Below are 15,695 nucleotides of genomic sequence, written 5' to 3'. Positions count from 1 at the left end.
GGTTTGGATGGTTTCCAACATCATTTTTCGAGGAATAGAAAACCTTTTCTTGCGAATTTCTTGTATGCTGCCCAACTCCTTCAGAGTTATCATGAATTATGCAGCCATTCTTTTTTGCAGGTTTAGGTTTTTTTTTTTACCCTCATGTGCACATGAATTTGAATTGTAAAAAAATACGGAAAAATATAGTGTCACATTGTTTCTGTAGCAGTGCTGCAGAGAAGAAGGAGTCTCACACTGTAGAGTGTATGATCTGGGCTGGAGGCCAGTGTATGTGAGAGAGGGGTGGGGTAGGGAGGTGGAGATGGAGAGTAAGAATCTCTGCTCTCTTATTAAACTGACAGAAAGATGAGGCACTGTACTGCATCTTGATATTTACTCATAGGAATACCTGGGTGTAAGATTCATCCTGGGGGGGAAAAAAGGCACACGTGTTCATTTCAAAGAGGTAAAAGTGAGGCGTTATTGATAAAAAAAACGTATTAAATTACATATTATGTTCCTGTGGGATTTGTCGCCTGTCACCTCTCGAACACAAACACTCGAACACACACATATACAAACAAAAACATACATACTGTGCAGGATATTACAATAAGTAACATCATACTGCTTCATAAGCAGAAAAGGTATTTAAAGGACGGTTTGTACATTGGGGTTATGGTACATCTCCTGTTTCAATTTTAGAGCGCCTAAAGGCAGATGTCTAGCTTTCAAGAGGAAATTCCTTTTGGTCCATTGACCCGAGCCAGTGCCATGGCCTGGAGCCGAGTGTATGCATGGACACAGATAGCGAACAAGGACTAAAACATCCTGAAGATGTTGCCTGAATCAGATGAGATTAAAGGTTTCTTGTGAGCACATGAACCTTATTCTAACCCACCAGCACTGCTACTTGTACTATCACTAGTAGTAGTGGTATGGTTATTACAGCAGATTATAATATTATAATAGTAACCAGGACTCATAACTCACTAGGAGATCATTTTATACTGTGTATTATTACAATTAGTCAAGTCAATCGACAGAAAATTAATCAGCAACTATTTTGATAATCAGATAACCATTTTACTCATTTTTTAAAGCAATTAAAAACCAAAATGACTGTAATGTGAATATTTAATGCTTTTCTTAGTCGTAAACTGAATATATTTGAGTTTTGGTCTGTTCAGACAATATGAGACAATAATGAGAATTAAAGACGTAACCACCACTGACTCTAAAATTACGATGGCCATTTCCACTGTTTTCTGCCATTAATCGATAATGAATATAATCATTAGTCGCAGTCCTAATAATGACACTACAGTGCTGGTATCACTTGAACTCAAATGTATACAGTTCAATTTTAGGAAGAGAAAGAGGGAAGCTAACATATTTTTGTAGATAGGAAGTGACTAATTAGAGCAGGGATGTTTATCTGTTACTGCAGTGAAGAAATAAAGATGAGAAGCAAGATTTGTGAAGTTTTGTCATCGTTATGAATAATGTTAAACTTTTATTGAGGGGGGCTGTAAACAAGTGCAGTGGAAAAACAGGCCTGCATGTTCCGTTTACTTCTTTTAACTCATTTAAGTTATAGCCAGGACAGCAAACGATGTTTCAGATATGGATGTTGCTGCAGAGGAGCTACAAATTCTTAAAATGTGGATGCTTCACACACATCTTCAAGCCGGCAGCACAGAAGGTCTTTACAATCACTGCAGTTTCAAGGTGGGCACCCATGATAAATGTCACCAATTCAGTATCTGACCAAATGTGAAATATGGTCACTGTCTCCCCTTCTGTTCCTGAGTCATGGCGTTTAAAAAAAAAAAAAATGGCCAGAAAAGTGTTTTTGAAAGTGAAGTTCACCTTTTGACCTTTTGGATATAAAATGTAATCACTTTATCATTTTAGTTAGTGAGTTATAGGCTTTCTTTCACTTTCCATGGATGAACTTTTCCATCATTCCTGAAGCTCATTAATAAGTTTCTTTTACAAGGGATTTTAAAGTAATATTATCCTAGAAGTTAAAAAACAAAAATGTAAAAGAAAACTTAAGCTGAATTTGAGATAAAGGTCAGAAAAAAGGATTACAACACTGCAGTCAGGTTTGACTTCAAAATGACTTCGAGTTATTTCTAAACCCATTAAGGGAAGAAGAAATTAGTTTTATGCCAGGTTGTGTTCAACATTTACAAATAGTTAATATCTTAAGTGCCCACAGCATTTAATTTTAGAATCAGCTGAAGGAGGAGATGCCGTGCACCGGTGGAAGACAGTGTCGGAGTAATTACACTCATCAGTCACATTCCAATATTTATCAAGTGGAGAATCACATATTGTGTGTTTGGCAGTCTGTGTCGTGGTGAGTAGCAGACCTGTGTGGAGCTAATTCTGCCACTATGTGGGTGGCCATGTGTCAGTGTGAAGTGCTGTTGGTGTTGTGTACAGTAGGTGCTGCGTGCGTTTGTATGGGAGCGAATGTGATATATCTACATACATACTATACTTCTAAAGAATTACATTGCCATATTGCATTCCCTAGCCCCTAAACTTAACCTTAAATTGGAGGTAACGTGCACATTTCCGGGTCTATATTTTTTTTCTAGAGCTCTACTGAAATATATTTACCTGATTTAGAGTTTTAGAATAAACTCCTTATTTGTCTTATACTGGCTCTTTATACAGCCCTTCAGTTCAGCCTCTGTCTGAAACAGGCCGTGTTACCTCCGATCTCTTTAAGGCCCCTCACCCTGCTCTGATTGGCCAGCTTCCTGCAGGCTTTTGCAGGTTCTGTAACAAACAGGTTCTGTAAACAAAAAGTAAAAGTAGGATTTCAATTCTTTTCCTTGATTACTCAAAATAGAAACTTCTCAAATACATCTATACCAATCCAAACTGAAATATGTAACGTAAATAATATGTAAATAACAATTTGTGGGCTTGCACAAACAATCTGATGTCATTATGTGGAGGTAACATTGCAAAGGAAGTGCTTTTTGATTGTCAGAGAGCATTTTTTCATGCATATTCATATATATCCTCAAGTTTTGAACCTTTGAATGTTTTAAATATAGACATCTGACATCATACAAGTATAAAAATAACAGAAAATCCCTTAAAGCATGTTATGTACCCTTTAAGATTAAGTCATAATTTGCCCTGTTGTACAATGCTCTCATGAGCTTACTACTTCCCACAGTGATGAGTGAGAGGTGGCAAAGGTGATATTAAGTGAGTTGTTTTTCTTTGAGTGGGTGTTGAGAATAAGAAGTCTGATTCAGGAACACAATCACACAGGTTATAAACAAAACATGGTGTTAGTCTCAACTTAGCTTGAAGACAAAATTAGGGCAAAAAGACTCTGACCCCAGTTCTGTATTTGTGTGCACACTCTTTTCTTCTAAATAAGGGATTTTCAGGGACATTTCAGGCGCTCTCACTTCTAGTTTTAACTCCAAATTAAACTGTTGGCTTGTTTACAGCTTGTATGAGTGTCTGACCATTAATTTCTTTGTTAAAAAGCATTGTTATAGTGAAGTAGGTCTGCCAGGTCTTAGCAATTTGGTGAGTACATTGTTATCATAACCTCTAGAGACAATTAGTCTCAGTTACAAAATAAGACCCAATTCTAACGCCAACCTTACACTGAATTAAATAAACTTAATTATAAATTAAACCCTCAAACCAGGTCTTAACTCTCAAATAGTCCTTTAAATAAGTACCAGCTAAAATGTCTTCAAGCTCAAAATCTAAAGCTCTAATTGCTCTGCACATCGACAGAAGTACAGCACATGAGCACACATACAAACACATACTGACACTGTCATGTATGAGTACTCATCTGCAAAGAGCTGCGCTAGAGGACTGAAGACACTATTTCAGGATTGATGTGTTGTCTCCACAGCCTCGAGGCTCTCAGGCCGAACAATCACGATGCCGTAGTCTCGTTTTACACAAATACATTCGCTCACTGTCTCTCTCACACAGACACACTCACAACATGTTTAACATGGCTGCAGTTATATGAAAATGTCTCTGCCAAGCCTCAGGTCTTTTATAGATACACAGATGGTTGTTTGTCAGACAAGATTCATGCTAGATTCACTGTATTGGGCTGTTGTGACCGTAACATACCACATTATACAGTACAGTACCTACACATGTGGTCTATTATATGCTACTATTGGGGACAAATTTCATATTTAGGACCAATTAATTGAGGGCAGATTGTCCAGCTGGTGTCAAAAGCTGTGTCCCCACAGGGAAAGGGTTAGGCAAGTAGTGATTAAGGTTATGGTGCAGGTACATCTTCAGGAAATGAATGTAAATCTATGTAATGTCCCCAGAAGTGACCATGGTCGATATGCGTGTGTGTGTGTGTGTGTGTGCATGCGATTAGCTGGTCATGCTTGGTGTGTGATAATTCAGGTTGAACCCAGCTTTCATTTTTGCTAATGAAGCACAGCAGAGTTTTTTGATGGCGACTCAAAGCTGGTTTCCAGGGTGATAACGCTGAAGACAGACTTTGTCTCAAACGGAAGAACAAACCTCAGATTTAGATTTATTCTCAGACTGCAGCGTCAAATGAGGTTCAACATTTTTATGCGAGAGATGCTGTTGTTATTTGAATTCAAACTTAATCTGTTGGGTTTTTTTCCCCCTGCTGATTATATTAATAAGTGTTTATGCATCATATGTAGGTATTTCAACATTAACATGCAGCCCACAGATACCAAACATTCAGAATTATCTCTCCTTCTCCTGTTCAGATATCTCGTTATACAATATGACGCTGGATCTGCAAAGATTGCTTCAGTGTGTAGATTCTAAATTTATGTCTTCCTATGCCGTCAGCTGGGTGGGGAGTACATTGTGAGGGATGAATCATTTCTTTGCAGATGTGCCCAGTGGAAAGCAGCACTGCTGTACTGCTTTGATCAAAGCTGTGAGTCGGGGTAATGCAGCTCCTGTGGGTGTCTGTAGCAGAGGAGAGGAGGAAAACTTAGGGTGTTAGCTTGTTTTTTCATTGATCTGAATAAAGTTAACGGCCGGTTAGACTTTTTCTGCTATTTATTTCAGGGATTTCTGTTTTTCTTTTTGAGGTAGCTTCAGTTTGAATTCGCTGTCTTTCATATTATCATAACCACATTTGTTTTGGTTGCTTGTAGCTGCAAATTAAAGGGGTCATTTACAGGTATAGCTATATTTTTAAAAACCTGGGGCTGTACAGATTGGACAGCTCTTGGAAGTTGCCACTCATTAGATTTGTGCTGGCTCAACATACTGTAATGGGAGTACTTTGTCTTATTCTTTACATGAAATGTCAGCTTCTCCAATACATCCGTACATATTTAAACTGATATCCGATCTAACACATGAGATCAGACATTGTAACACATGAAACTGTCGCAAATGAAGAGTTCAGAGCAGCTTGCAGCCTGGACTTTTTACTAGCAGGGAGCATTTCTACATATATTACCCTCAAGATTTGGAACTTTGACCATGTTTAGCATAGATATCAAACGTTGTTATAAAAATTCCCACAGAAAATATATATAATATGTCCCCTTTGATGGATTTTGCACTTGAGTTAAAGCTAAGACTTGAACCTGCATTATTCATATTTTTAATTTAATCAAAAACATCCTTGAAAACTCAAAAGGGAATCGCTTGCAGTATCAAACCAAGTGAGAACCATCACTCTACATTTAGCCTTTGGCAGCTTTTAGCTTGATGTTTTTGCTCTCTGGTTATGGTCCGCCACCCTGTATAAAAACTTGCAGCTGTTTCCAGTGAACAAGCTCAAGACAAGCAGAGTTACACGCTGTCCCAAGTTCATGAGTGGTCAGTAAAGAAAGTAAATAATCTAGCAAGCTAAAGATGACTGTAGTTAAAAGTCAGTGAATATTGGATTGAATTGGTCACTTGACCCAACGGGACGCTCATATTGCTCCGTGTCTGTTAGATGTCTGTTTAATGGTTAGAAAGGATGAAGCTTTAAAGTATTCTCATGGTAGTATGGGACAATAAAATGTTGACTTTAAATAATCCCTTTGACACTACAACTCATTTTGTTATTGAGCAAACAACACCCACACTCCCTGCCAATAACCAGTGTGGTTTACTACTCTCCTCCTATTCTGACATCCCACTGAACATTTTTTTGAGATTAAACTGCCAAAAGAGCAGAAGGGGGGGGGGGGGGGGGGGGGGGAACTCTGCTGACAAGCTTCAATTCCTGCAGCATCAATGTTAATGCCATTAGGAAATGACAGTGTTTTTGTTGTGGATAAATGTGCTTGACTAAGCTCTTTTTACAGTACTATTATTGTTATGGTTGTGGTTTATTTGAATTGTATCAGCAAAAAAAAAAAGTATCAGTATTAAGAGAGCTCTTTGTTATTACAGCAGCCCACTCTTGACTCGACGAGTGATTACATTTCAGAGCTGTAAGGTCAAAAAGTCACTGAATTTAAATTTAAATGTTGTGTTTTCCATTAGCTAACAATTTGTAAAGTTCATTTCTATACACACAGTTATGAACAATGCCACTTTAAATTCACAATAAGCTCCAGGACAAGGATAAGATTGGCAATATCCTATATATTTCTCGAAAAGACTAAAACTGAAGGTGTGTTAGTCCTTCTTTCAATACTTCCTGACTTCCCTACCCCCCTAAAACCATGAGTTCCTACTAAATAAGTAAATCTGTAAAAATGAATCATTAATATATAATTTCATTCTTTAAAAGGCTCAGTTATTTCTTAAGACTTTCCTTAGCTTTGCCCTGCAGTTTTTTAGCAAATGTTATCACAAAAAAATCACAGTTTACTCTTTAAACAGACGATCAGAAAGTCAGCGACAGTATGAGTCCTGGGAAGTCACAGGTGAGTGACCTGTCACAGTTGTCAATTAACATCAACATGGCAGACATCAAAGCCTACTATACATCTTTAAATCTTATTCACTGAACAATAATTTCCAAAATATCCACAAGTACACGCATTAGATGGCCAGAATTTAGTGATTGCGACCATAATGTTTTTTTGGCTTTTTGCATTAAACCCAAATTAAAAATCTTATGCTTACAAAACGGCGACTAAAAAGGCTCCTGGCCACTTGAACTCTCTCATTCAGGTGTACGCACCCTCCCACCTGGTATTACCACCACAACAGTTCCTAATCCTCTATAGTTCCTAGTGGTGGGACAAGTTACCAAAGATACAGAGTCCCTCCTAATCTTTGAGAAAAAGTGAAATATCTTTCACAATATATTTGTCTCTTCTGTGCTTCTGTGCATCGCCTGTTGGCACCTCGGTCCCATCAGATCTGAACCTAGCTTCATGCACTTACTTGTGTTGTCTTAACTCTCATGTGTATGTTGCTTTGGATAAAATCATCTGCCAAATGAAACTGTAACATTGTAATACCCAAACAAGGTTTCCTTAATACCTCCAGTGTGCTATGCTTTGTGGTGTTTCAACACGGACAAATATCTAGGAAACAGTTTTACTAGAATGGGTATTAAATTAAGCGGTCATGGGAGCAGCTTGGTCAGTAACAGAGGGATTATTTTGATTAATCGCAACAAGGTTGCTAACACTGCTGTCAAACTTTGTTGTTCCAACATTTTCTTTCGTTTGGCCCAGTTTGCTGCAGCCTCATGCATCAAAAAGTGAAAAATTCTCCGTGAGCCCAGAATTTGTGGTCTCACAGGTCGGGCTTTATCAGCACTGTTATGACATGAGAGGCTGCATGTAAGGCCCTCGGCTTTTTATCCGGCACCATCCATCATGTCAAAAGACTGCATTGTAGTTTAGCTGCAAAGGCAAGACTGCCTGGAGGGGTCAATGGTAAAAGTCTCCAGTCTGCTGACTGAACAGAGGATGATACTTCATGTGCTGGACAGTATGTCCGTAACAGAGATAAAGAGAAAGCTGGATGAAAACTAACGCAGGCAGATTGCTCCCTGGTTGGCTGTGGTCGACATAAATCACCAGCTCTCCTGATGGAATGGGGCAACACCATGAGTGGGGATCAATTTTCAGACAGCAGTATTCACTTCATCCTCTTGGGTAACTCTCGAGGGGTTTTGAGAAAATGCCTTATGTGAAGGAGGCAGTAATAGAGTTCTTTGTCTTTTGAAGACTGAAGTCGGTCACGATGTGTGTGATGTCTAGTGCTAAAACAAGAAGTTGATCATGCTTTTACTTTAACATACAATGCAACCATTTTGATAATCCAATAATGTGGTCATTTATTAAGTGAAATGCAGATTCTCAAGTACTTTTCTCTGTTTTATGTCATTATAAAGAAAATACATTTGGATTGATGTTGGTTGAACAAAATGTAAAGGGACATTTGCACATTTCCAGCATTACATTTTAGTCTAGGCCTTCACTAGAATATTTTTGCCTGGTTTACATTTACAAAAACTCTTTATTTATCTTATACCCGCCCTTTAAGCAGCCCCTCAGTTCAACCTCTTCCTGAAACAGGCTGTTTTAACTCCTGTCTCTCTTCTCAGTGAGCCCTCTTTATTCTGATTGGTTAACTCACCAAACTTTACCTTTTAAAGGCAGCTGCATTTGCAAGGTCACACAAGATCCATCTTTTAAGGCTTCAAGTTATGTGCTTTGGCATATCAGTGTCTATAAGGAACTACTTGGAGTTAAGGGTGTGGTTTAGGTGTGACAACAGTTAGAAACGAGGATGTTTGTTCGAAAACAACAATGGTGGCTCCTAAAGAGGTTACCATAGAAGCTGCTATAGCATCAGTTATATCACAACTGCAGAGTATTTCTATAACTACAAAGTTCCCAAAGTTCCTCAAGTGTTGACATACGTTCATCTCAAATTTTTTTAACTTTGACCATGTTGAACATAGAGATCTGACATTATAACAATGTATAAATGACAAAAAGCATGGTATGTCCCCTTAAAGTCTAAAGGTATAAACTTGTGATGGGCATTTTTCACTATTTGCTGACATTTAATAGATTAAATGATTAACGATGACTAATAAAAATAATGATAATAGACAATAAAAATCATTACTTGCATTTCTAGATATGTTTAGCTATGAATTCATTACACCCATAATATGAGATATGTCCTGATAGACTTTCAGAAAGCTTGCAGATAAACAGTATCACAGAAGAAAAGAAGACACAGGTAGTGTGCCACATAAAGGGGAGATCAAAGTGAACTGTTGCTGTTCTCTGGAGTCTCAGACACATAAAAAAAAAATCCCACACCTATTAAAAAACAACACATGTGAGATACTGGAGTGGACAGGTGACACCTTGTGATGTGAATCATCACATCCCACCATGATGTGGTGACAGGAAGGAGCAACAGTGGGGTATGTGCTGAGGGGGATGCTTCTTGGTGGATGTTTTCAAAAGGTCTGCTTAATGCTGTAGCTTCTGTAATCCTGCATGAAAAGACAACATTGATCGTTAACAAGGGGGAATCTCAGGGAAAAGAGGGCGATTCGGAGCCGGAAGACAGGACTAAGTCAACCGCTGTTACCTCAGGCCACAGTAGACAATCATACAAAGGTCAGCCAAAGCCACCCAGTGCCACTCTGGCCTGTGTTGAACTGGAAGACCAGAACAAAGCATTAAATGGAGCGGACAGGACAGTTTTTTGAATGTCATACCGAATCCTCTCTGGCCACAGGAAATGAAATGTGTTCCCCCCTCTGTGTGTCTGAGGCTATATTGTATGTGTCTAGCAGGCTGTGAATCTCCCAGGCAGCGATGAACAAGGCATAGATTCAATTATGCTCTGATTGAATGTGATTCATTAATCACACTGTGGAAAACCGGGGGTTTTAATTTTCACACCTCGGGCTGTAGGCTCGGCTCAAGATGACCACACTAATTGCCACCTTGAGTAATTTGGAACCGAGCTGCCGGCTTGATGTTGGTTAAAGCAGGCGTTCACGTGCAAGGAGGGGTATTTTTAGAAAGTCTTGTGTGGAGAGATGTGGTAAATAATATCCTGCAGGCTTCGTTGAATGAAGGGTGAGAAATGTAAGGGTGTTTTGTGTTTTCACGGCAGCTCTCATCTGTTGCCTCACCTCATAGCCCCTCCCTCGCTTTCTTTATCTCTATCACATCCTAGAAAGTTTGTGCATAAAAACAAGTAGACAAGCTGCGCTAATAAAAGCATAAAACTAAATTATTATAACATTAACAGTGCTTTTTCCCCTTCGCTCATTACTTTCTTCTCACTTTCTGTCTCTGCTCTTTCCTTTCCTCCCATGCAGGTACTTTGTGTTAGATCCAGAGTTGGGACAGCTGCAGTACTTCGTCAACGAGCAGGGAAAAAGCCAGAAGCCCCGTGGGTCCCTCCCCTTAATCGGTGCCTCAGTGACACCGAGCGAAGAGGCTCCACACATGTTCATTGTAAACTCTGTCAATGGAGAGCTGTACAAACTCAGAGGTATGACTTCATGCTGGACTTGGCTGCCGTATATGGCCAACTGCAAACACTGACTGTGTGTGTGTGTGTGTGTGTGTGTGTGTGTGTGTATTGTCTGTCGGAGTCACTTGTTACATGCTGGGGTGTTAGGAGGAGTGACTTTGCTCTGCCATTTTTTGTGAATGCAACGGTCAGCTTGTTATTGAAAGCACTTACTATTTTACTCCTTTACTCTTAAAGCTGCTTTTCATGGCAATCCACCTCTTGCACTTGACTTTAATGAGGAAAGAAACTATCTCTCAAAACAGCATTGTCACACTATCTTTAATGATAGCAGCAGGGTTCGCTCACACTTCGGTACAAACATAAAAGCTGCTGCAGAGGAGTGAATCCAGAAGAGAGGGGGCGAATACTCCTTTATCTGTTTCACACCAACCTCTAGGAGTTGTTGTGACTACTCTGTGTGTGGTTATACCCATACAGACATGGCTACAGCATGAACAGATGTTCCTTGTTTCTCTTTCACACAGGAAATTACTGTTTAGACGCACAAACATGGTCACCAAGCATTTTTAACCTTTCAGAAGTTGACACAAGCATTTATAGACATTCATGCAATAATTTCCTCACATGCTCTAATCAATATTTACCAATTCATCTAAAAACTACAGTATGTTTAATGTGAGTTGCTATAGTGACAAACCAACAGAAGAGCTCACTGTTTTGTTTTTACAACCTATCAATTTACTGTTACCTCTGACAAACCCACTGTACCTGCCCAGCGCCAAACAGCAGACGGACAAAGTGAGCGACTAGCTGGAAAAACATGATAGAGCAAATCAGCATCTAAAGAACAAGATATTTCCCCCAGGAGTTAGCGGAGACCAAACCCTGAGGTAAAAAGAGAGTGAATAATGAACTTATATAAGTCAGGTGCACTGAAAGGTGACTCCAAATCAGTACCGATGTTGCTCTGTGTGTCCTTGGTGTGTAAAAGGCAATATTGCTAATGTCATATAAACTTTATAAGATGATACATCAGTGTGGTGTTTATTGCTTGTTACACTGCTCCTAAGGAGCCAAAAACAATGAATGAGGATGCTCAGTTTTGCAAATTGCACTGAATTTCATCTTTCATTGAATTAGATGTAATTAATTTTCTATTCTGGCACTGACCAGATTGTTGTCTTCAAAACTTAACACAGTTTGATATTGAATATTCACATTGGTGAAAAACAAACCCCTTAAAACCTAACTCATTAAAATGATTTATTTTGCATCAATTTGTGCTAAAATAATTGTCATCCAATGAGTTTATTGACCAGAAAGTAATAAAGAATTTCGAGAGATTGATTATTTAAGTAATTTATCAAGCAAAGTGACAAACAAACATTGGCTCCAGCTTCTCAATTGCGAGGATTTACTGCTTTTGGACTATTTCAAATCACTTTAAATTTAACATTTTTGGATCTTGGGTTTTAAAGATGTCACCTTGGGCTATGGGGAACTTTGATAGCCTTTTCGCATTTGTTTACCATTTATAGCCCCTCATGTTCATCAAAAACAATGTTGAACACATGTTGAAATATCTCTTTAAGACCCAGATCCAGAGCCTGTAGCTGGTCACTGTGCTGAGGGCCGTGGCTTTCAGTGACCTGTATCTACCGAAGCGAGAGAGACTCCTTTTTACTGTTGCTCCACTTGAGCTGCTGGAATGCCCCCTTACTCTCTCAAGGGGGAGGATATCAGAATAACTTGGCCTATATTCCCTGAATAACTCGGTGATCCGTGTGTATCGAGCTAAAAGGAAAACAATGATTCCACTGAGTAGAAGTTGGGCAGTGCGGCACACGGGCAGAGGTATTTCCTTTTTCCAGTGCCTCACTGAGATTTGAGAATTATCAAGAAAGTCACATGAGAGAGAGAGAAAAGCCATCTGTAGATACAGCTTAAACAAACCTAATGCTTGTTTTGAGGTTTGACTAGTGCCAGAACCTGCTGTTAACCCCTAAAAACCCACCTCCGTCAAAAAAAACAAGCTTTTAAAATGTTCTTACTGTGAAAATGCAACATAGCAACATTTGTCTTCAAAAACTCCCAATTTAGTCAACCAGCATGGAACAAAGTAGCTCACATGTGTGCCCTTGACTTTTAGTGATTAAGCTGGTATGCTCAGATCTGGTATTGGTTACCATGGGAACCCCTGAAAGCCTACCTTTGGGTGGGGGAGAAAAAAAAGAAAAAGAGTTACTTCAAGGTTTAATCAGGTGTCATTTTCCAGTTTTCCAGGCTTAGCTTGTAAGGTGTAAGCTGTCCCTCGTGTCATCTCACCACTGGTCTGTGTCTAAAGCTTTAAATGCCACCTTTATTCTCAGGTTGATACGTTTTCACAAGAGGATTTTGAGAAGGTTTCCTTATCGCTCGCTGGTGTAAAAAGACACCGGATACACAGATTCTGTATGCAGAGGCTCCCTCGAGGTGGTTAACAACTGATCACAACTCAGCATCTCTCTATGAATGCAGGAGTGTGTACTTTCATCCACGAAGGGATCCACATGTGACATCTAACAGCCTGAGGGTTTGTCTGGCTCTGAACGAAGGAGCACAAGAAAATTAACTAAAGTAGAGGAATATAAAGGGATTATTTCATTATTGGGAAGTGGAGACCGCGGGGACTTGTGTTTTGCTGCTGGGTAAAGGTGACTAGCTGTGGGAATTTAATCATGTGCGAATGTTCAGATGGCGAATTAAGCTATTTATCATCAAGTTGTTCCCAGCAGATGTTTCAAACTGGCTGATTAGGATGCCTGACGCAATCTTCACTGTGCATCGGAATAATTAAATCACAATATTTAAGGCATATTTGAGGCGTTGTGATGCAGAAATCTGTTATCATGATTGATTATTATAAACCTGCCAAAACATAACAACATGTCAAAAATATATGTTGTTTTTGCGATAGGAAATAATTTGTATGGTTTCCTGAAATGACTCCTGTGAGCGGCGGACGTGACATTTTCGGCTTATGTGATTATCCAAGAGAGACTTTTCACTTAGTGAGCAACCCGAGGAGGAGGGGGGGTTATTGTCTTCTCTGTTTGAGTGCAGATACACATTTGTTTTCTATGGTTGAGAGTTTAACTTGACCCAAGATGTCAAAAATGTTTTCTCAGAAAGCTACAGCAATTAAGATTCAAGATTCATTTATTATAATTTTACCATACAGGGTTGTATAACGAAATGTAATTTGTAGTCCATTTATGCTACTCACAAAAAAACAGAAATGATATAAATGGATTAATAAATAATAAGCCATGAAATTAAGACCACTTTTCTACATTGGAGTGCAGTGGATGATTTGAGGAGTCTCAAAGCCTGAGGAAAGAAGCTGCTCTGTAGTCTGGTGGAGTAGTTTGACATTTTGGGAAATATGCTTATTCACTTTCTTGCCAGTCAGATGAGGAAGTCAGATGAGGACATTGTTACGTCTGTCAAAGATACGTCTCGGAGTCTTTATTCAGTGAATAGAGCTGTGTGGAAACTGAAGTCATTTGATAACAGATTGTTACACATAGAGCTGACGTCATGTCTGGTTTAGCATCTGTTCTACTAACTTCTCTAATTCAAAGCAATTTCTCATTTCTCATTATTTCATCTGTCTTTCTGAAAAAAAAGTATGTTCCTGGAATTTACTTTCTGTATTATAAGACAAGCTATCGAAGCATTTGGTGAAAAATATTGTGATATTTGATTCTGCCCATATCGCCCAGCCTTACAGCACAGCAGCTCAGATATTTATGTCAGCGTAACTTGGTTATGTCCATTAAACATAACTTCCCCCAGTGCTCACTCATTAAGTAATTTTTCCAACTCTTTAGCTGTAATCTCTGCTGTCTGAAACGTCTACAGTGTTCAGTCCTTTCTAGCCAGCTGTTATTACGGACATGTCTTAACCCTTACATGCTTTTTATATTCTAGAGCTGTAAAACCACCCTATACATATTTCTTTAAGCCAGACTTTTCCTAATGTGACCCACATCTTTGTGCAGCCAACACATTTTTTATATAGAATAGAATATGAACAGTATGTAATAGGTAAGGGTTAACTAGCCGCGACTTTCCACTGGGCACTTTTGTCCTGTATTGAACCCCAAAAATCTTCCATTTTCGCCAGCACTACTGAAATGGTCTCACAGGAAGTTATGTTTGTTTATGGCCGAAAAAACCAACAAATACTAGATTTAGATAGTTTTTAAATTCCGTCCTTACCTAAATATACAGAGAGATCCACATGACTTGAGAACTGTTCAGTAATGTGGCGTTTCAACACTGGATTTTAGTTATTTGCATTATTTCAAATGTCAGAGTGATTTTTCTTAGCTTTAAATTCCCGGTTTCATTTCGACTGTGTATTAAATTATAAACCTGTCTTGATTCTTTGCCATCAGATGTGGACGGCCTCCTTGAGCGCCGCATGACATTTAAATCCTGTTGCAATACTTCAAAATGAGAGGTTCAGTAGTCACGAGTGAGTCATAGCTATTAAAATGCAATTAAAGTTAAACCTAGAATTACAGCAAATTTTCTCTTAGCATGAGTGTGACTGCTTTATTAAGAATAATCACAGGGATCAAACTTCATTGTGTCGTTTTGATTAGATAGCGCAGGTCACTGTAATTGCAACACGGCACTTCCGCCCTTTCTGGTCCTTGTCAGTCTGTCCATTCTCTTGAAATATATGTTTTAAAATGCGCTGCTCACAATATCTCCGGACGCTTTAATCAAATCTAACTGCTGGTCCAAGCATTAATCCTAAGACTCACCATTATCATAACCAATAACGTCTTTCATAGTGATGTAATTAAAACGGTTGTAATTAGCTGATGATGGTGGTGCTATGATTGACTCAGAAGGAGCTCTATCTCTCTCTCTCTCTCTCTATCACTCTCTCTCTCTCTCTCTCTCTCTCTCTCTCTCTCTATCACTCTCTCTCTCTCTCTCTCTCTCTCTCTCTCTCTCTCTCTCTCTCTCTCTCTCTCTCTCTCTCTCCCTCTCTCCCTCTCTCCCTCTCTCCCTCTCTCTCTATTTCTCCCTCTCTCTTTCTCCCATTCAGTCGTATTTAAATACCATTCAGCCGTCTCTTTGGGATGTACATTGACATTTAAATAGGACACACAGACCTTGGACGAGTGTGTATTGTTGCTAATTTTAAACAGGCGGACGAATCAGTTTGTTCGCTCCCGTTGGATTGTTAGTCTCCTCGGTTTCCCAGCTGC

General features: G+C 39.1%; 1 protein-coding gene across 2 annotated transcripts in view; it reads left to right on the top strand.

Annotated features, from left to right (window-relative positions):
* Window positions 1–15,695, top strand: part of LOC133996114 (oxysterol-binding protein-related protein 10) — a 74,987-nt gene that overhangs the window by 2,517 nt on the left and 56,775 nt on the right. For both annotated transcript variants that reach the window (XM_062435671.1, XM_062435669.1), the window contains exon 2: window positions 10,265–10,440. In XM_062435671.1, the coding sequence (XP_062291655.1) occupies window positions 10,265–10,440 (176 nt within the window). The remainder of the gene's footprint in view (window positions 1–10,264; window positions 10,441–15,695) is intronic.

The sequence above is a fragment of the Scomber scombrus genome, chromosome 16, assembly GCF_963691925.1.
Source record: "Scomber scombrus chromosome 16, fScoSco1.1, whole genome shotgun sequence".
NCBI lineage: Eukaryota > Metazoa > Chordata > Actinopteri > Scombriformes > Scombridae > Scomber > Scomber scombrus.
This window is presented reverse-complemented; position numbering and strand designations above follow the sequence as displayed.